The sequence below is a fragment of the Eumetopias jubatus genome, unplaced genomic scaffold, assembly GCF_037043125.1.
Source record: "Eumetopias jubatus isolate StellerSeaLion01/CBP00866 unplaced genomic scaffold, mEumJub1_p1.0 scaffold_4, whole genome shotgun sequence".
In the NCBI taxonomy this organism is placed as follows: Eukaryota; Metazoa; Chordata; class Mammalia; order Carnivora; family Otariidae; genus Eumetopias; species Eumetopias jubatus.
Window position 1 is genome coordinate 107,970,984 of NW_028274810.1, and position 21,553 is coordinate 107,992,536.

At 51.2% G+C, this 21,553-nt stretch overlaps 2 protein-coding genes across 3 annotated transcripts; one reads left to right on the forward strand and one right to left on the reverse strand.

Moving 5' to 3' along the window:
* Positions 1-15,688: 15,688 nt before the first annotated feature.
* Positions 15,689-18,490, reverse strand: SLC52A2 (solute carrier family 52 member 2). Its single transcript, XM_028093587.2, has 5 exons — positions 18,012-18,490; positions 17,453-17,643; positions 16,469-17,339; positions 16,251-16,374; positions 15,689-16,141 (listed from the first exon to the last, which is right to left on the reverse strand). The coding sequence occupies exons 2-5, from the start codon at positions 17,580-17,582 to the stop codon at positions 15,929-15,931; spliced, it is 1,338 nt and encodes a 445-aa protein (XP_027949388.1). The 5' UTR covers positions 17,583-17,643; positions 18,012-18,490; the 3' UTR covers positions 15,689-15,928.
* On the forward strand, positions 18,461-21,550 carry FBXL6 (F-box and leucine rich repeat protein 6). Of its 2 annotated transcripts, none has more exons than XM_028093585.2 (9): positions 18,461-18,917; positions 19,176-19,334; positions 19,499-19,562; positions 19,861-19,992; positions 20,067-20,174; positions 20,262-20,375; positions 20,444-20,675; positions 20,763-21,009; positions 21,301-21,550. In XM_028093585.2, exons 1-9 carry the CDS (start codon positions 18,514-18,516, stop codon positions 21,449-21,451), a joined length of 1,611 nt encoding a protein of 536 aa, XP_027949386.1. In that variant the 5' UTR covers positions 18,461-18,513; the 3' UTR covers positions 21,452-21,550. The 2 variants fall into 2 exon arrangements, with proteins under 2 accessions (XP_027949386.1, XP_027949387.1); XM_028093586.2 differs by having other exon boundaries at positions 19,499-19,544.
* Positions 21,551-21,553: the final 3 nt, after the last annotated feature.

A 21,553-nucleotide genomic window follows, 5' to 3' on the forward strand; every position in this document is an offset into this window, starting at 1 on the left:
ATTTTTTGTTTTGTTTTTAAAATTCAGTTTTATAATCTGTAAAATAAAGTGTTTATGACATTTACATTTTTTAAAAGATTATTTATTTATTTGAGAGAGAGAGAGAGAGCATGAGCAGGGGGAGGGGCAGAGGGAGAAGGAGAAGCAGGCTTCCTGCTGAGCAGGGAGCCCGACGTGGGGCTCGATCCCAGGACCCCGGGATCATGACCTGAGCCGAAGGCAGATGCTTCACCGACTGAGCCACCCAGGTGCCCCAACATTTACGTTTTTCTGAAATGAATTTAAAAATAGATGGAGATTGGCTTTTTCCACAAGAGAAAACAATTGAATCTCCGCTGAGCCATATTTATTTGTATATCTATAAAAAGGAAGTGTCTGCATTGCTGTTGGTCATCTACAATTTAAAGCTGTAAGATAATTCCAAGGGGATGAAAGGTAGGATCTGTTAGAATCAGAATCAAATAATCCAGAAAGGTGTTGAAAATAGAGCTACCTTACAACCTAGTAATTGCACTACTGGGTATTTACCCCAAAGATACAAATGTAGTGATCTGAAGGGGTACGTGCACCCCAATGTTTATAGCAGCAATGTCCACAACAGCCAAACTGTGGAAAGAGCCCAGATGTCCATCGACAGATGAATGGATGAAGAAGATGTGGCACGCGCACACACACACACGCACACACACACACACACACACACACACACACACTGGAATATTACGCAGCCAACAAAAAATGAAATCTTGCCATTTGCAATGATGTGGATGGAACTAGAGGGTATTATGCCAAATAAAAGTCAATCAGAGAAAGACAATTATCATATGATCTCACTGATATGTGGAATTTGAGAAACAAGACAGAGGATCATAGGGGAAGAGAGGGAAATAATGAAAGAAGATGAAACCAGAGAGGGAGATAAATCATAAAAGACTCTTAATCTCAGGAAACAAACTGAGGGCTGCTGGAGTGGAAGGGGTTGGGAGGAATGGGGTGGCTGGGTGATGGACATTGGGGAGGGTATGTGTTGTAATGAGCACTGTGAATTGTGTAAGACTGATGAATCACAGACCTGTACCCCTGGAACGAATAATACCTTGTATGTTAATTTAAAAAAAGAGAGAAATACCACTAATGTATGGGATGCTTGGGTGGCTCAGTAAGTTAAGCATCTGCCTTCAGCTCAGATCATGATCCCAGGGTCCTAGGATTGAGTACCTCATCGGACTCCTTGCTCAGTTGGGAGCCTGCTTCTCCCTCTGCCTGCCACTCCCCCTGCTTGTGCTCTCTCTCTCACTCTCTCTCTGACAAACAGATAAATAAAATCTTTAAAAAAAAGAAATATCACTAGTGTATTTTGTTTATTGCAAAATTTAAATTGCTTATTACTGTCTCCCTCCACCTTTTCGATAAAAAAATTTTTTTTTCAAATAAAGATCATTCTAGGCCCTTAAAATGAGGCTGGCTTCAATAAGTGTGACCCAGTTATTTATGTGGGTGTGGTAAGTGTTAAGCCATACGTTTGCTTTGCAGGAAGTTTTCATAAGAAATCTCAGATTGGACTTTCAAAAGCCTGTATTACCCTCCCAAGGTGAGAAATACAATACCTATAATTTGGGTGAACGTCTTTGTTCCCGGGCCTGCTGGGAAGTGACCTTCCTGATTACCTGTAAGGCCCCCAGAATCTTCAATCCTAGGAGGGTTTTGATCCTTTTTTTTTTTTTTTTCCTGGATGAGTCTGGCTAAAGGTTCATTAATTTTGTTGATCTTTTCAATGAGCCAGCTCCTGTTCTTGCTTTTTTAGTTCCTGGTTTTTATTTCTGCTCTAATCTTTATTATTTTCTCCCTTCTACTGGTTTTGTGTTTGTTCTTCTGTTGCTAGCTCTTTTAGGTGTAAGGTTAGATTCTTTATTTGAGATTTTTCTTGCTTCTTGAGCCAGGCCTGTACTGCTATAATCTCCCCTCTTAGATCAGCTTTGCTGCATTTCAAAGATTTTGGACCATTGTGTTTTCATTTTCATTTGTCTCCACGTATTTTTAAAATTTGCTCTTTTTTTATTTGACCCATTTGTTGGTTAGTAGCGTGTTATTTAAGTTCCATGTATTTGTGATCTTTCCAGATTTTTCCATGTGGTTGATTTCTAGTTTCCTAGCATTGTGTTTGGAAAAGATACATGGTATGATTTCAATCTTTTTGGATTTGTTGAGACTTGTTATGTGACCCAGTATGTGATCTATTCTGGAGAATGTTCCATTTGCATTTGAAAATAATGTGTATTTCACTGTTTTAGGATGGAATGTTCTGAATATATCTGTTAGATCTATCTGGTCCAGGGGCACCTGGGTGGCTCAGTCATTAAGCGTCTGCCTTTGGCTCAGGTCATGATCCCAAGGTCCTGGGATCGAGCCCCACATCAGGCTCCTTGCTCCTCAGGAAGCCTGCTTCTCCCTCTCCTACTCCCCCTGCTTGTGTTCCCTCTCTTGCTGTGTCGCTGTCAAATATATAAAATCTTTAAAAAAAAAAATCTATCTGGTCCAATATGTCATTCAAAGCCACTGTTTACTTGTTGATTTTCTGTTTGGATGAGTTGTCCACTGATATAAGTGGGCTGTTGAAGTCCCCTACTATTATTGTATTACTATCGATTACTTCCTTTATGTTTGTTATTAGATGCTGTATGTATTTGCGTGCTCCCATGTTGGATGCATATTTATAATTGTTATATCTTTTTGTTGGATTGTTCTCTCTACAGTTATATAGGGTCCTTCTTTCTCTCTCGTTGCAGTCTTTGCTTTAAAATCTATTTTGTCAGGCGCCTGGATGGTTCAGTTGGTTAAGCGTCTGACTCTGGCTCAGGTCATGATCCCAGGGTCCTGGAATTGAGTCTCACATCAGGCTCCCTGCTCAGCGGGGAGTCTGCTCCTTCTTCTGCCCCTCTCCCCTCTTGTGCTCATGCACTCTCTCTCTCTCAAAAATAAATAAAATCTTTTTTTTAAATGTCTATTTTGTCCAATATAAGTATTGCTACCCTGCTCTCCTTTCACTTCCACTTGCATGCTAAATGCTTTTCCATCCCTTCACTTTCAATCTGCAGGTGTCTTTAGGTCTGAAATGAATCTCTTGTAGGCAGCATATAGGGGGTCTTGCCTTTTTATCCATTCTATCACACTATATCTTTTGATTGGAGTGTTTGGACCATTTGCATTCAAAGTAATTATCGACAGGTATGTAGCTATCGCCATTTTGTTACTTGTTTTACGGTTGTTTTGTTTTATGGCTGTTCTCTGTTCCTTTCTTCTCTTGTTCTCTTCTCTCTTGGTTTGCTGGCTTTCCTTAGTGATATACGTGGATTCCTTTCTCATTATTTTTTTATGTTTCCGTTACAGGTTTTTGAATTGTGGTTACCATTAGGTTTGTATAGAACCTCTTCCATATGTAGCCGTCTATATTAAACTGACGGTCACTTAAGTTTGAACCAATTCTTTACCCGCACTGCCCCCCCCACCAAGTTTTAGGTATATGGTGTCATAGTTTAAATCCTTTTGTTTTGTGAATCTATTGACAGACTTTTATAAATATACTTGATTTTACTGCTTTTGTGCTTCCTACTTTTCTTACTTTTACTTATGTTCTTTTCTTTTCACTCAGAGTTCCCTTTAACATCTCTTGTTGGGCTGGTTTAGTGGTGATGAATCCCTTGAACTTACTTTATCTCGGAAACTATCTATCCTGTTCTGAACGCTGGTTGAGTATTCTTGGCTGCAGGTTTTCTCCTTTCAGCATATCGAATATATCATGCCACTCTCTTCTGGCATGCCAAGTTTCTGCTGAAAAATCCGCTGATAGCCTTATGGGGTTTCCCTTTTACGTAACTGTTTTCTTTTCCCTTGCTTCTTTTAAAATTCTCTATCACTACTTTTTGCTATTTTAATTACTATGTGTCTTGTTGTGGACCTCCTTGGTTGGATGTTTTTGGAGACTCTGTGCCTCCTGCATCTGGATTTCTGTTTCCTTTCCCAGATTCAGGAAGTTTTCAGCTAGTATTTCTTCAAATAAATTTTCTGCCCCTTTTTCTCTTTCTTCTCCTTCTGGAACTTCTATGATGTGAATGTTATCACACTGGACGGTGTCACTGAGTTCCCTTAACCTCTTCTCAGTTTTTATTATTCCTTTTTCTTTTTGCTGTTCAGCTTGGTGACTGTCTGTTCTTTTGTCTTCCAAGTTGCTGATCTGTTCTTCCGCTTCCTCTAGTCTACTGTTTATTCCCTCTAGTGTATTCTTTTAAAAGATTTTATTTATTTATTTGACAGAGAGAGAGAGCACAAGCAGGCAGAGTGGCAGGCAGAGGGAGAGGGAGAAGCAGACTCCCTGCTGAGCAGGGAGCCCGATGTGGGGCTCGATCCCAGGACTTTGGGAACATGACCTGAGCTGAAGGCAGCTGCTTAACCGACTGAGCCACCCAGGCACCCCAGCCCTCTAGTGTATTTTTAATTTCAGTTATTGAGTTCTTCATCTCCAATACTTCTTTTATAAGTTTTCTATCTCTTTTTTTGAGGGTCTCACTGAGATTCTCCACTCTCTTCTCAAGTCCAGTGAATATCTTCATGACCATTACTTTAAATTCTCTATCAGACATATTACTTACCTCTGTTTCATTTAGGTCTCTTGCTGTGGTTTTGTCCTGTTCTTTCATTTGGGACATATTCCTCTGTCTCCTCACTTTATCTAAGTCTCTGTGTCTGTTCCTGTTTCAGGAAATTCAGCTACATCTCCTGCTCTTGAAAGTGGTGGCCCTTATGAAGAAGAGGTCCTATAGTGCCCTGCAGTGCAGTGTCTCCTGTTCATCAGAAACTGGTGCTTCAGTGGGGTCTTCTATGTGTGTTGTGTGCACCCTGCTATTGTGGCTGAGCCACTTTTTCCTTCAGTCGATTCATCTGCAATGGTTCTCTTTGCCTGTTGTGGACACGGTTTGGTCCCTGTGTTGTTAGTGGGCCAGTCTGGGGCTGCCTTGTGCTTCAGTTGAGTCAGACCAGGCATTTGTCAGAGCTGTAGCAGCACTGAACTGCAGGGCATTTTCTCTTTGTCCCCTGAGAAGCTTTCATTGGTGGGCAGAGGCTACAGTCAAATTAAGAGAATTTTGTAGGTACTAACTCCATAAAGTCAACCCAAACTCCATAGAAGCAGCTGATCATACCTGATTAGTGATTGACACTCTCAGCATGGCAAGGTCTTGGGTACATAACTGCTTTTTCCAATTTTATCTTGGCGAAAAAAGAGGATAAACTATTGAACCTAAGCAAATATCTATAGTGCCATGAAAAGTAAAGACACTCAGTAAGAGTCCATGAATATCAGGCCCAGGGAAGTGAGTCAGTGAGAATCAGATGTGATTTCAATGGAATATTGGGGCTGGCTCAGTCGGAAGAGCATGTGACTGTTAATCTTGTGGTTGTGAGTTCAAGCCCCAAATTAGGTGTAGAGATAGAGAGGACTTAAACTTTAAAACAAACAAACAAATAAATGGAATTATTACTCAGAATGAGATCTTGCCATTTGTTACAACATGGATGGACCTAGAGTGTATTATGCTAAGTCAGACAGAGAAAGACAAATACCACATTATTTTACTTATATGTAAAATCTAAGAAACAAAACAAATGAACAAATAAACAAAAGACCTATATATACAGAGAAGCCTGCTTCTCCCTCTCCCACTCCCCCTGCTTGTGTTCCCTCTCTCACTGTATCTTTCTCTGTCAAATAAATAAATAAAATCAAAATAAATGAATAAATAAATAAGAATAAATACTTTAGGGGTGGGGTGCCTGGATGGCTCAGTTGGTTAAGCATCTGACTTCGGCTCAGGTCATGATCTCAGGGTCCTGGGATCGAGCCCTGTATCTGCCTCCCCACTCAGCAGGGAGTTTGCTTGTCTCTCTTCCTCTCCCTCTGCCCTCCCTGACTTGTGCTCTTTCTCTCTCTCAAATAAATAAAATCTTTATTTTTTTAATTTTTAAAAAGATTTTCATTTGAGAGAGAGAGCACAAAGCAGGGAGAGGCAGAGGGAGGAGGGAGAGGCAGAGGGAGAGGGAGAAGCAGACACCCTGCTGAGCCGGGTGCCCTACATGGGGCCCGATTCCAGGACCGCAGGATCATGACCTGCGCTGAAAGCAGATACTTAACCATCTGAGCCACCAAGGCGTCCCTAAGTAAAATATTTAAAAAAACCTTTAGGGGCACTTGGGTGGCTCAGTCAGTTAGGTGTCTGACTCTTTTTTTTTTTTTTAAGATTTTATTTATTTATTTGACAGAGAGAGACAGCAAGAGAGGGAACACAAGCAGGGGGAGCGGGAGAGGGAGAAGCAGGCTTCCCGCAGAGCAGGGAGCCCAATGTGGGGCTCAATCCCAGGACCCTGGGATCATGACCTGAGTCGAAGGCAGACGCTTAACGACTGAGCCACCCAGGCACCCCAAGTGTCTAACTCTTGATCTCAGCTTAGGTCTTGAACTCAGGGTCACGATTTCAAGCCCCACATTGGGCTCCATGCTGGGCATGGGGCCTACTTAAAAAAATAAAAATATAAATAAATAAATAAAATCTTTTTTTAAAAAAAGACTGCATTCAGTTTACAAAAAGATCTACTAAATTGATATGGTTACAAATAGCTTAAGGAGAAAGAGAACGGGCCTCCTATGTACCCAGAAAATGAACATTAAAACAACATCAACAGTATTCAGGCAAATGACTAGAGTGACATTTCCCTTACCTGCACACATGGTCTTGATAGCAATCCCTGGCCCGCTGGGCTTGGGGTGAGCAGCCAGCCCATGGAACTGCTGCTTCTCCATGAGAAACTGGAAACACTGACTCAGCCCCAGAAGTGGTCTGAAAGTCACCTGAGCAATGCCAGCAGAAGCTGCGCCCAGAGACCATTCTCTAAAGGGTCAATAGTTTGGAGTCTGGTTCTGTCCTTTTCTAGGGAGATTTGTTTTTCTTTTTTGTTGTTTTAAAGAATTTAGAATTTATTTATTTATTGGGCGCCTGGGTGGCTTGGTCATTAAGCGCCATGTCTCTCTCTGTCAAAAAAAAGAATTTATTTATTTATTTAACAGGTTTTATTTATTTACTTTAGAGAGAGAGAGAGGGAGAGAGACAGCGCGCAGGTGCACACGCCTTAACGCATGAGCAGGGGGAGGGGCAGAGGGGGAGGGGGAGGGAGAGAATCTCAGGCAGACTCTGTGCTGAGTGCAGAACCTGATCGAGTGGGGCTCAATCTCTCAACCCTGAGATCATGACCTGAGCTTCACTGACTGAGCCACCCAGGTGCCCTGGGACCATCCTTAATTGAAGACACAGTCTCCCACCTGTGGCTGATAGCAGAACTTCAGGCCAAACAAAAGATGACAGAGACTCAGTGAGTATGATGAATTTGCAACCCAACATTTTCAAATGTAAGAGGTCTGATGAAAGTTCAAAATAAGAATAATGCAACCGACGGGATGCCTGAGTGGCTTATTGGTTAAGCGTCTGCCTTGGCTCGAGTCATGATCCCAGAGTCCTGGGATCGAGTCCCACATCACAGGGAGCCCGCTTCTCCCTCTGCTGCTCCCCCTGCTCATGCTTTCTCTCTCTAACAAATAAAAATTTTTTTAAAAATAATAAGAAAACAATAATGCAACTGATAAAGAAAGTTGTTTGTTTCTGTGACGTGAAAGGCAAAGATAATAAAACCAATTTCTCTTTTTAAGATATATTTATTTGAGGGAGGGTGGGGGAGGGGCAGAGGGAGAGAAGCCTCAAGCAGGCTCCCCACCGAGCAGGGAGCCCATTGACAACCCATGAGATCACGACCCAAAAGCTGAAATCAAGAGTGGGATGCTTGAGTGCCTGCACCACCCAAGTGCCCCAAAACCAATTTCTAAAAAATGTAGATAAAATTTCTTTAAAGACTGTGATTAAACCTGTTTTCAGAGAAGATGGTTAATGTTACATCTGATTTATAAATATGGGTGAATAATATCTACAGTGGAAAAATTATGGAATAATATCTACAGTGGAAAAAATAATTCTGAGGCATAATAGACACTAAAGGCAAAGAATATGCCAAAAATATCAATAAGGCAACTCAGTGAGTTTGGAGCAGAGCTGAGATACCTATATTTTTATAAAACTCCATGGATGAAGGGCGCCTGGGTGGCTCAGTCATTAAGTGTCTGCCTTCGGCTCAGGTCATGGTCCCAGGGTCCTGGGATCGAGCCCCGCATCGGGCTCCCCGCTCGGTGGGAAGCCTGCTTCTCCCTCTCCCACTCCCCCTGCTTGTGCTCTCTCTCTCTGACAAATAAAATCTTTAAAAATAAAACAATAAAAACCTGTTGGGTAACCCTCTTGGGTCCCCTCTCTCTTTGGGAGTTTTGTACTATGGCTTAATAAACTTTGCTCTGCTGCTCCACCCCAAAAAATAAAAAATAAAAACAAATAAAAATAAAATAAAAACCTGTGCATCATACCCAGGCAGATGGGCACTCTATGTTAGATATTTTTTTAAAGATTATTTATTTGTCTCTCTCTGCCAAAATAAATAAAATCTTTTTTTTTAATTTTTGAAAAAGATTTTATTTCTTTATTTGACAGAGAGACACAGCGAGAGAGGGAACACAAGCAGGGGGAGTGGAGGGGGAGAAGCAGGCTCCCCGCGGAGCAGAGAGCCCCACGCGGCGCTCGATCCCAGGCCCCGGGGACCATGACCTGAGCCGAAGGCAGTTGCTTAACGACTGAGCCACCCAGGCGCCCCAAAGTAAGGTCATTTTAAAAAATCCATTCTGGGGGGCACCTGGGTGGCTCAATCAGTTGAGCACCTGACTCTTGATCTCAGGGTTGTGACTTCAAGCCCTACCTTGGGGTGGGAGTCTACTTAAAAAAAAAAAAAAAAAAGATAAAATATATGTCCTGTCTTTTTGTTCCTCTGTTCCTCCATTACTTCCTTCTTTTGTGCTAAGCAGATATTTTCTAGTGTACTATTTTAATTTTGTCATTCTTTTAACTATGTTTTTGTTGTTGTTGTTGTTATTTTCTTGGTGATTTTCCTAGGAATTAAACATCTTTATTTATAACAATCTTGTTCATATTAATACCAGCCTAACTTCAATAATATATAAGAATTTTACTCATATATCCACTCCTATATAACTCCATTACATCCTTTCTTTTTTCTATTGTTGTCATACAAATTGCATGTTTATATGTTATAAATCCATCAACATAGTTTTATGATTATTGCTTTATGCAGTTATATTTTAAATCAGATAGGACAAGAAAAAGAATTAAAAAGACAAAAATGCATGAATACTGAATTTTGTATATACCTATGTAGTCACCTTTACCAGTGCTCTTTATTTTTTATGTGGATTTGAGTTACTGTCTAGTGTCCTTTCATTTCAGCCTGAAGGATTACCTTTAATATTTCAGATAGGGAAGTTCCGCTAGTGACAAATTCTCTCCGTTTTTATTTAGCTGGGAATGTCTTAATTTTTCCTTCATATTTGAAGGATAGTTTTGCTGAATACAGAATTCTTTGTCAACAGTTTTTTCTTTCAGCACTTTGGGTATGTCATCCTACCATCTCTGGCCTCCATGATTTCTGAAGAGAAATCAGCTGTTAGTCTACTGAGGATCCCTTGTACATGGCAAGTCTCTTCTCTCTCGCCGTTTTTAAGATTCTCTGTCTTTGACTTTTGGAGGTTTGATTATAATGTCTCTGGATGTGGATGTCCTGTTAATCCCACTTGGAGTGAGTTGAATTTCTTACACGTTACATTAACATTTTCATTAAATTTGGGAGGTTTCCAGCCATTCTTTCTTTCTTAAAGTGTTTTTTTCCAAAGATTTTATTTATTTATTTATTTGAGAGAGAGACAGAGATAGCAAGAGCGAGCGCAAGCACGGGGAGTTGGAGAGGGAGAAGGAGGCTCCCCACTGAGCAGGGAGCCCGACACGGGGCTCGATCTCAGGACCCCGAGATCATGACCTGAGCCGAAGGCAGACGCCCAGCTGACTGAGCCACGCAGGCGCCCCTTAAAGTTTTATTTAAGTCATCTCTACACCCAATATGGGACTTCAACTGACAACCCCAAGATCAGGAGTCGCATGCTCCACTGACTGAGCCAGCCAGGAGCCCCTCAGCCATTATTTAAATATTCTTTCTGCTACTTTCTCTCCTCTCCTTTTGGGACTCCCTTTATGTGTATGTTTGAGATACCTGATGGCATCCCATATGACTCTGAGGCTCTGTACATTTTTCTTCATTCTTTTCCCTAGATTGGATTATGTTAATTGACCTATCTTCAGGTTTGCTGATTTTTTCTTCTGCCAGCTCAAGTCTGTTGTTGGCCTCTTTAATGATAGAGTCAAGAACTAACTAAGATTTAACAATTCAGATTCTCCACTGTTTCCCATCCAGTAGACACTAGATGTCTATAAATCATTAGTCCATTTATGGAGCTCACCAAATGGTCAGACCGTGAAACCAATACCGCCATTGCTCCATCACTCTCAGCAACGGGGAATAACTTACTGGTCACAAAAACAAAACAAAACCCCAAAACCAAACAAACAAAAAACCCCACAAAATAACTTGAGAGGAAAATTATAAGTAGAAAAACTACAGTTAGGAAATCATGATTCTATTACCACTTCAGACTCCTCCCTAGAAACCAAGAACAGACATGCCGGGGCTTAGCCTGTGAGGTGCACACTCAGGAAACGCAGCTCACCCAGCTCAGTCACAGGGAGCCGCCGGCCATCTTGGTGGAAAGCCTCCAAAGCTGTTACAGGATAACTTTCAGAAAAAGGCAGTATCATAACTCTTATATAGATATAAAATGAACACATGGCAAAGATTCTATTTAAGTCATTCTTTAAACGAGATTCAGGAATATTATAACTGCTTCAAAGAAGTCAAAGAATCACAGATCTATGCAGAATGAAGGATTGCTGGAATTCACTTACGAATGGATACAAAACCAGCTTCTTCCACGACTGGAGGAAGGAAATCGCTGAGCCTGCAGGGGGCAGGATTCATTTTCAGGTCTGTGGAAAACAATCATTTACATTGCTACTAGTTATTTACAAACACAAAGTTGTAAAATGGTTTGAAGACAATGAGAGGCACCAACCTTGTGAATCAAAGACCCTGGGATGATGTGCTTTACACAGAGCACAGCTCTCCTTAGAGACACCAGTAAACGGCTCTGCTCGTTCAGTCTTAAACTTTTTACATCCCAGGCCCCATCCCCTAAGTGCCACGATTTTCAGTCCCCAGGATTCCCAGTCCCCCTAAAAACCGTATTCTGCTCTGTCCCAGCCCACCTCCCCAGATCCCAAGCTTTATCTCCTCTTACCCCAGTACCTAGTCCCCATCAGCCACATCCTCAGGCCCCAATTCCTCAAGGTTTTGGCTCTGAGATCCCCCCAGTTTGCTCCAGCACCAGCTCTGATGGCAGCTCCCAAGGACTGGAAGCCAGACCACCTCCCACCCTGCCCAGAGCCCCTGTGCTTCTAGCACATCCAGGGAGAGGGCAGTCCCAGTGATGGCTGAGCTTGGCTGACCTCTGGCTTGGAGGGTGGAGGGGAGAGGGTTGGTGACTCTTCATTCAGAAAAATAAAGAAGTGTGATGTTCTTCATGTCAAGACTGCTGGAGCCAGGTGCCATGATACTGCTTTGAAGAGGGACCCAGCCAGCCAGGCCATGCACATTCAACACAGTGGACCCTCAAGAAACGTGAAGCCTGCCCCCTGTTCCATGTGGAGACCTCAGCGGGAGGGGATGACTGGCTCCAGGCTCCCAGCCCCGCACTCGCCTCGCCACCAGCTCACCCCAGCTCCCTGGCCGCCTGGAGGATCCACAGTGGCCTCACCACAGGGGCCTTTCTCACTATCTCTGCTCTTCAGTGGAGGTTTCCAGACCCCTGGCTTTGCTGCGCACGTGGTTCCTTTTCCTGTCTGCGTTCTTTGGTCCAGGTATGAACACCTTCCCTTCTCTGCCTTCCCCATGCTGGTAGCCCGCCTTTCCGGAGACCTGCATACAGAGTTGGTGCTCGGCCCTCTGCAGCCACACCGCCCCGCTCAGCACTCTCAGAAGGGTGCCATCCACAGAATGATTCTACAAAGGGAACATTCTGGGGCGCCTGTGGGGCTCTTGATCTTGGCTCAGGTCTTGATCTCAGGTCTTGAATTAAAGGCCCTGCGCTGGGCGTGGGGCCTACTCAAAAAACAACAACAAAGGAAACATCTGGGGAGGCTCAGGGGTGTCCGGAGGGGCCGGGTAGGAAATCTTTTCCAATCTGCTTTTTAATTAGCTCAGTTTTCCCACCGCCTTTGCAAAAGGATGGAAATTTCAAAGTTGTTTGCAGCTTGTCTTTCACCAAATTAAAATGCTCATACTGTTATGCACACACAGAAGAACTTCCCCCAAGAGCAGCCCATGGGACCTCGGGACCTCGCCTAGGAAGTTCCTGCCTGCCCCCTGCCTGGCCCGGCTCTGGGCGTTTTGATTTTTGGTTTTTTTTTTTAATATTTTATTTATTTATTTGACAGAGAGAGACACAGCGAGAGAGGGAACACAAGCAGGGGGAGTGGGAGAGGGAGACGCAGGCTTCCCGCCGAGCAGGGAGCCCGATGCGGGGCTCGAACCCAGGACCCTGGGATCATGACCTGAGCCGAAGGCAGACGCTTAACGACTGAGCCACCCAGGCGCCCCACCTGGGCATTCTTCTGAGAGGGTCTGATGCCCAGGGAACTCCCCCTTGCAGGTCAGGAGTGGGTCAGAGAAGCACTATGCTAAGGAGCTGGAGGTGGAGGCCCCTAGGAGAGGAAAAGGCATTGGGAGGGTGACAGGGAGAGTTGCCAAGAGAATGACTGACTCTCCCCCAAGCAAGAAAAGATGGATCAGCACTGGGTGTCCTAAGGTCTGAGCTGTCCTGAATGTTTCAGGGAGGCATGCTTCACTGCGCTCGGCTGTGACGGACAGCAATCAACTCACCTTTGCTTAAACAAGCAAGAAACTGTGGACCCTCATAACTTGAAAGTCCAAAGATCTAGCTTCAGATGCCACTGGATCCAGGCGATCCCAGGATGTATTCTGGGTTCTGCCTCTCTCCACCTCTCACCCTGCTTGCCTCTGGGGAGCCTTCATTCTCGGGTGTGCTCTGGGAATAGTTTGGGTAGCTTTTTATAGCTCTTGGGATGACTGACACCCTAAGACAGATGTCACGGTAGACCCTGATTTGCTCCATAGGAGCAACGGGTCCCTTAGTTCAATCACCGTGGGCAGGAGGATGGACCCCATGACCGGATCATCTGGGTCAGCCACCCAACAACAGGGTGGGGGGCTGGGTCCTGTGATCGGCACCCCATCAGAACCTTAGTAGCCTCTGAGCTCCCCCGAAGGGGCAGTGGACAGGAGGCCAGTGCTTGGAGTGGGGAAGTCCAAGTGGCCTTGTGGCCTCAGGCAGTTAGCCTCCCCGAGACGGGTGGACATGGACAGAGTGGCTGATTCCGGAATATGGCTGATGACCTGCACTCATTCACTGGCCGGGTCCCAGATGCTCCCACACTTCCATTTTCTGGTGCCACAAAAGCCAGGAGGTCCCTTTGAATTCCACGGAGGAGAGGAAGCCCCTTAGAGGACCATTGTCCCATGTCTTTTTTTTTTAAGATTTTATTTATTCATTTGACAGAGAGAGACACAGCGGGAGAGGGAGGGGCCCCCGAGCAGATGCTAAGGGAGGACACAACCACTTTACCATCCAGGTGCTGTCGTATCTTCAACCGCATTGGAATCCCCACGTCCTTGGGGACTCCAGTAGGCGAGAGCCACAGGGCCTCTAGTCACTCCACCAAAGCCAGGTGAGGCTTGTCCAGACGTGCACAGGCTCAGTCTCAGGGGAAGTGGCCACACCCCGGGGAAAGGAAGCTGCGCGTGGCAGGCCGCACCCTAGCCGGCCCTTCTCTTGTTCCGAGGAACCGAGGGGCCTGCTCCTGGCGGTGGGACAGGGCAACAGTCGGTCTGCAGCCCAGGTCTTGCTCTTACCCAGGGGGGTCCTCCCCGTGGACAGCCAGGTGCCAAAGGTCCTGCCTTGCCCACTGCCTCCCCTCTGGGGTCTCCTTCAAATTCCCCCCAGGCCTGGGTTCGAGAGACCCTCTGGGCAGGGCTGTGAGCCGGAGTCGTGGGCCACCTGCTGCCCAGCTGGAAGCGTGGGTGCCCTGGCGACCACACTCAGTGCTGGGCAGTCATGAGTCGGAAGGGTGTGTCGGGACGGCTCTCAAGAACTCGGCCCTTCCGCATCTCCCTCCCCTTGTTACTTCCTACAACGCACTGACAGGAAGGCCCTGGAGGCTCCTAAGGGCAGTGGCTTCCTCAAATTGTCCACTTCCAGCCCTGACCCCCAGGTTCAGGGCCACCTGCCCCCCTCTCTCCAGGAGACTGTGCATGTCCCACACGGTCTTACTCCTCTGTGGCCCTTGGGCCTGGCACAAATGCGTATGTGGGCAGAGATGAGGCTCTTGTAAATGCCTTTGATCGTCGCCCGACGGGAGAGAGAGCAAGAACTGGGAGGCAGCTCCATGAGCTCCAGACCCAGGGTGGGCAAGGGAGGGGGCTGTTGGAGGATGAGGGCAGAGGGTGTATGTGGGGAAGAGGGTGTGCCAAGGCCCGTGGCTACAGCACCCACTCCAACCCCATGCCCTCGTCTTCCTCCCTCTGAATCTCTCCACTCACCACCGCCAAGATGGCTTCTGCAGCTCACCCCCACCTACCAGCTCGGACTCCCAAAGGCAAACAGCCACGTGAACCCTCCACTGCCCCTGCTCCTTCTCCAGGCCATCAGCATCCTGGGAGCCTGGGACCTGGCAGGTGGCCTCCTGTGTTCAGGGCGGGGCTATGTCTGACCCACCTGGGAGCCTGGGCCCTCCCAATACTTGATGCAGCCCCAGACCGGAGGCTCCAGTGGTCAGGGCCTGGGGGTCTCTCCCACCTTCCTGCTCAGCTGCTCCTGCCAGGGCAGGGGAAAGAGGAGACCTTCAAAGGCCCATGTGCAGGCCAACTCAAGGACAGGCAGCTTCTGAAGTTTAAAAAGGGCATCCGGAACCAGAACAATTCTGGGAAGGGGTTGGGGCAGGCAGGGCAGGAGCCACTTTTCCCAGCCCCCACAATCACTTGGGTGAGCCCCTTGCAGCAGCAGGCTCCCCACTGCAGAAATGGGGCCCCTTGTCTGTGAGAATAGGATTTCAGTGCCAGGCCAGGCATACTGGATCACAGCTCGGGTGTCCTGCCTCCCCTGCAGAGCCTGGGTCCCCCGTGGGCCTCTGTTTCTGGCCTGCCCCAGAGGCCAAGAGGAGGTGGCAGAAGCCCGAGCCTCTGCCCACTGCAGCTTCCGTCCAATACCCTCTCCGGAGTCCGTGCCGCCCCCCTTGCCGGGCTGAGGTACTCCTTTCAGTTCCCTCCGGCCCTTTCTGCAGGAGAACCACCCACCGCAGCTCAGGCTGCAGTCAGTGCTAAGACTCTGCTCCCTGCAGATGCTAGCCGAGCAAAGGCCCACACTGCTATCCCAGGGCTGGGGCAGGTATGGGCTGCTCAGGAGAGACCTACCTGCGCAGAGAAAGGAGCTACAGAAGTTAAGTACTCGGACCCATGGAATAACAGTGATTTATTGTGCAAATCCCACACAGGTTCCAGATCTGGGGCCAAGTTCACAGCCCTAGCTGGGCCCTGGTTCTGGGACTGTTCTGTGGTCCCCACCCTCACGAGCATCTGCTGTGGAGTGCACAGGTGTCCATGAGCATGCCCACATGCGAGGAGGGCCTCCTTGGGTTGTGGGCACTCGGGCGCTGTGGCATCTCAGCCGGACATCACATGCCCCATCTGCCCAGGCTTAGGGGCCGCACTGGTCCACACAGTCCTTCCCGCTGCGGAACACGTGATAGATGCTAGTGGGGGGGAACATGGCGACAGCACCGAGCAGGGAGCCCACCTGGATGGCCACACCAGCTGCCAGCAATGCTGGCCGGCCGCCACCATGCAGCAGGGAACTGGCGGCCACCTTCACGTAGGAGAACACACCCAAACACAGCACCCACGACAGCACCTGGGAGGGCGGACACAGCAGCAGGCTGAGCATGAGGTGTTCCCTGCTATGGGGGCAAACCCCTTCCCCACTGCAACCCTCTTTGCTTCAGTGTCCCCAGTGTACTTACCACAAGGACCACCCCTGCAGAGGTGCCCACCAGCGGCGGGCAAGGGCTCAGGATTGCCAGTGCCATCAGGTAGGCCGCAAAGAGCATGCCCAGCACAGAGAGACCACCTAGCCCTGCCAGAGACCTACAGGGGTGAGCAGGAACTCAGGGCTGGCTGCACCAGGACCCAGCCCCCATCCCTAAACTCTGCCCCGAGTAGCTTGGGGACCCTCGTGTACCTGCACAGCACGCCCATGGCCAGAAAGCAGGCGAGGGGGTTGGCAGCGCTGCCCAACACCACTGCCAGGTGGTAGGCCAGGCGGCCATAGGGCAAGCAGGAGAAGCTCTGCACAGCAGGCAACACACCATTGGTCAGTGCGTTGGTGATGGCCAGCAGGCCCAGCAGGCAGGCACCGTGGACAGAGAGCAGCCGATGGGCCTCAGGGTCTGGGCTGGGAGTGGCGCCTGCGGCTTGGCTCGGTGACTCCTGCAATGGTGAGGCCTCTTCTTCCGCCTCTTCCACTCCCGGGGCTCTCGCCCGCAGGCCACACCCTGGACCCGCTGTGGATGCAGATGGTGGTGATGGCAGTAACAGCAGGAGACCCTGGAAGGCGGCAGCCGAAGTGACCAGAAGGGCGGTCAGCACCCAGAAAAAGGTGCTGGCAGGAAAACGCTCTGGGAAGTTGTGGGGGAGCCAAAGGGTGCCATTGGTGGGAGATGGCAAACATTCAAGGTGGCCTACGCCCTGCACGAGGGCCAGCACACAGGGCAGCAGGGCGCTGAGGCCCTGACCCAGGAAGAAGGAGCGCAAGAAGGGAGGTGGCAGGTGGCTCAAGAAGGGCAGGAAAGTGACGTTGGAAGCACAGCAGGCCAGGGCCAGCACCAAGGCCAGCGCTAGGAAGGCCACGGAGTGGAGCTGCCCTGCGACTGGGGCCACATGGTGCCACAGTGGGGCCAGCAGGGCTGTGCCCACCACACTCAGTGCCTGCACCACCTGGATGGGGCCCCGCTCGCTCTTGCCCGGAGCCAGCCGCCTCCACAGGGTCACCACCAACAGACCCAGGTTCCCCACTGCCACAAGCACAGAGAGGTAGGACGGGAGACTCCAGCCTGCAGGGAAGGGAGAAGGCCATGTCAGGGCTGGGTGTGAAGGGACGATGAGCAGCTGCAACCCGCCTTACCTGGCACACCTGAACCCCACTTCCCTGCGCACTCCCACTCACCCTCGGGAAGGTCTTTTACCACCAAAGGCAGCTCCACCCAGATCCCGTTGATGGCAGCCCAGGAGCCCATGCCGAAGAGGGCCACCAGCAGGTGGGTCAACACCAGACGGCCCAGTGGGGGTGCTGCCATTCAGCCCAAGGCTGGGCCCTTCAGAACAAGTCAGGGTCACAGACCGCTCCTCTTTCCCCACCTAGATCCAAAGAAAACGCTTCAGCTCTACTGGGAACTGAAGACCTCTCCTACCTTGAAAGAAACAGACAGGGATGCGGGATCACAAGTCAAAGACACAGAACTGGAATCAGAAGGGGGCCCGGCCGCCTAGACCAGGGAACCCGGAGGGTGCCCGGGGGTAGGGCATGGGGATGACAGGAGCCAAACATACCAAACAGCACGGCTAGGTCTGCAGGCAGAGAAGCGCGAAGCCGGGCCCAAAGAGCCCCGACCCCAGAGGAAAATGAGGAAAGAGGGACTCCATCTTCGGGTCTGAGTTGCTGAGACCGCCACCACCCTCACCCCAAAACGGACACGGACTCCGGGACAGGGGCACCCCTACGGCACCTCGCACAGCTCTGCTGCTTCTGCTTCCCAGTGGGGGTCCGAGGCTTCAGCGAGACCCCGGACAGCAGGAGTGAAGTCGGGCTCCGGGGGCAGGGATGGGTCCGGCGCCGCCCCTCGCTGCGTCGGGTGGCCGGCGAGGAGCTGCCGGGTGCGCTGGGGGACCTGCGCCTCCTGATCCTGCACCTGCGCGCTCCCCGCCCGACAGCCGGTCGTCTCGCCACACTACCAGGGCGCCGCCTCCCGCGCAGCAGCGCGGCTTCAGCGCAGAGCCGGTGGGGCTGGGAAACGCGGCTCCGCCCGAGCGAGAGGGCCAGGTCCCGGGCACTGGAGAGAGCCGCAGGACCGCCAGGCCCCGACATGGCCCATCGCCGGAAGTCCCGTCCCGGAAGCCGAGCGCGGAGCCTGCGCGGAGGGGGTCGGCCTGGGGCTCAGGTCCCGCCTCCGCTCGGAGGCTTCGCCTTTCCCGCTACACCGCGGCGGCCGTGGAGCTTGGTTGGGAGCCATGGCTCCCGGGGCGGCGCGGCGGGCCCGGCGCAGGGTCCGGGGCGCGCTGCCGGCCGGGGCGCGGGCTCGCTCGGCCGAGGACTGGTGGTGGGACCAGCTGGCGCCGAGCGGCTCCGGGTACCACCTGCTGCAGTCGGACAGCATGCTGCTGGTGCTGCCGGGCCCGGGGCCTGCCCGCACTCGCGTGCAGAGGCGTGCGGCCCGCCGCACTCAGCGGCTGCTGCCCCCCGCGTCCCGCGCCTCGGCCGCCAAGGCCGCCAAGGCCAGGCCTAGAGCTGCGCCCGCTCCGGAGCCGCAGCAGGGGCCCGACCCGGGCTGGGGCGACCGCATCCCCCTGGAAATCCTGCTGCAGATTTTCGGGCTGCTGGTGGCGGCCGATGGGCCCATGCCTTTCCTCGGCAGGTACCCCAGGCCCATCGAGCGCAGCAGCATGGCTCAGGCTGCCCTTTTGCCCACCGAGCGGGCAGCTGAGGCGGGGGCAGAGAGCGTAGCCGAGAGAGCGCAGTCTCTCAGGGGGTCCAGTTAGAGCCCCCAGGGCCTGCGTTTGAGCTAAGGTGGCCGCAGCGTTGTGAAAACGAAGGGGACAGGTCTCTCCTCTTAGAAAACCCCGCAGCAGCGGCCACGGAAGGCCCGGCCCCTCAGCAGAGATTTTTCTCCCAGGGCTGCACGCGTGTGCCGCCGCTGGCACGAGGCCGCCTCCCAGCCCGCGCTCTGGCACACTGTGACCCTGTCGCCCCCGCTGGCTGGCCGCCTCGCCAAGAGCGGAGCCAAGGCCGAGAAGAAGGTTCTCGACTCTCTGGAGTGGCTTATGCCCAATCGGTGAGACATTCCCTCTTTTCTCTATGCCCTCACTTCACTTCTGTGGCTTCTGGAAAGCCACAGGCCCATTTCTGTCTCCCTGTACCAAAGTGATGGGTGGGGGAGACGCCGACAGAGGGGCAGCGAGGGGACACTATGCAGCCCTCCCTCTGCCCTCGGCCCAGGTTCTCCCAGCTCCAGAGGCTGACCCTCATCCACTGGAAGTCCCAGGTACACCCCGTGTTGAAGGTGAGAGCTCTAGGCTGCCCTGCACACCAGTGGCAACACTTTGGGGTTGCCCAGTACTTCCAGGGAGTGGGTCAGGCACCTGGAGCCCAGTGTTGCCCCATGGGGATGCCTGCCTGGTTCTCCTTTCCTGTTGTTTCTTTCAGCAGGGAGGTGTCAGAAGTGGAGCTCCCATGTTGGCTGCCAGGGGCAGAAAGGAGGCCCTAGCTGAGGCAGAGGAGAGGGTTCGGTGTCAGCCACTGGTTTCTTTCCTTTGCCGACCACAGAGACCCAATCTCTGCTGGTGCTCTGTCTTCCACAGCTGGTCAGCGAGTCTTGTCCTCGACTCACCTTCCTCAAGCTTTCTGATTGCCATGGTGTGACCCCTGACACCCTGGTCATGCTAGCCAAAGCCTGCCCCCAGCTCCACAGCCTGGATATACAGCACTCCATGGTGAGCCCTGTGTCCCCAGGGGTCCTGAAGAAGCCTGGGCCGAAGTGACCAGTACACATGTGCTGGGTTCCCAGGTGGAGTCCACAGCCGTGGTGAACTTCTTGGAGGAGGCAGGGCCCCGAATGCGCAAACTGTGGCTGACCTACAGCTCCCAGACAACAGCCATCTTGGGGGCACTGCTGGTAGGTTGGTGACAGGCAGAAGCAGAGCCAGATGCTGAGCCAGGGCCTGCCAGGCCACTGAGCCTGTGTTCTCTTCCACCTCTGCAGGGCAGCTGTTGCCCCCAGCTCCAGGTCCTGGAGGTGAGCACCGGCATCAATCGCAACAGCACTCCTCTCCAGCTGCCTGTTGAGGCCCTGCAGAAGGGCTGCCCCCAGCTGCAGGTACCTGACACCCCGCCTCTCCCACCTGCCACCCTCCCTCCCCATCTGCAGCGTGGGCCTTGCTCCAGGTGCTGCGGCTGCTGAACCTGATGTGGCTGCCCAAGCCTCCCGGGCGAGTGGTGACTCCTGGCCCAGGCTTCCCCAGCCTTGAGGAGCTCTGCCTCGCTGGCTGCACCTGCAGCTTTGTCAGCAATGAGGCCCTGGGCCGCCTGCTCCACGGCTCCCCTCATCTGCGCCTGCTGGATCTCCGTGGCTGCGCCCGCATCACACCTGCTGGCCTACATGATCTGCCGTGTCAGGGTCAGCTTTCTCTGGATGGTGGCTGGGTGGGAGGGATGTGGGTACCCCCTGCCCGCCCCACAGCTCATGACCATTCTTCGCCTCCAGAGCTAGAGCAGCTTCACCTGGGTCTTTATGGCATGTCCGACCGGTTGACTCTAGCCAAAGAGGGCAGCCACCTGTTGACCCAGAAGTGGCGCCACACTCTGCGGGAGCTGGACTTGAGTGGCCAGGGCTTCAGCGAGAAGGACTTGGAGCAGGCCTTAGCTACCTTCTCAGCCACTCCTGGGGGCTCACCCCCAGCCTTGTGCTCTGTCAACCTCAGGGGCACCCGGGTCACACCAAGCACGGTCAGGTCAGCATCCCCTTCCCCAGTCCCTTGGAGTCAGTATGGCTTGCCTCCCCGACAAGCCTGGCTTGCAAGCTTTGGGTGTCCCAAAGGGGAGCACATATTGGCCAAGCCCCTGCTTAGGATGGCCCTTAGGGACACCACGGGTACTGGGCTTGGGCCTCGGTGGCTGTGGGTGGCAGAGCCAGTCGCGGCACCTGGGCAGAGAGGGCTCCTTACCCTGGCCTAGCCCTGCCAGGGCTGGGGTCTTCTGGGAGCCAGTGGCTCGAGTCCCCATGGCCTGCCCTGCCCTTACAGCTCTGTGATCAGCAGCTGCCCAGGCCTGCTCTACCTCAACCTGGAGTCCTGCCGCTGCCTTCCTCGGGGCCTGAAGCGGGCCTACCGAGGCCAGGAGGAAGTCCAGTGGTGTCTGGAGCAGCTGCTCACCAGCCTGCCCTCCTCCAGCTAGGCAGTCCCAGACCCCTGACCCTCAGAGAGCCAGCGGCACCCTCCACCCTTTTCGCGTTTTGGATGTTTGAGCATTTTGTTACAATAAAACATTTTAGGAGCT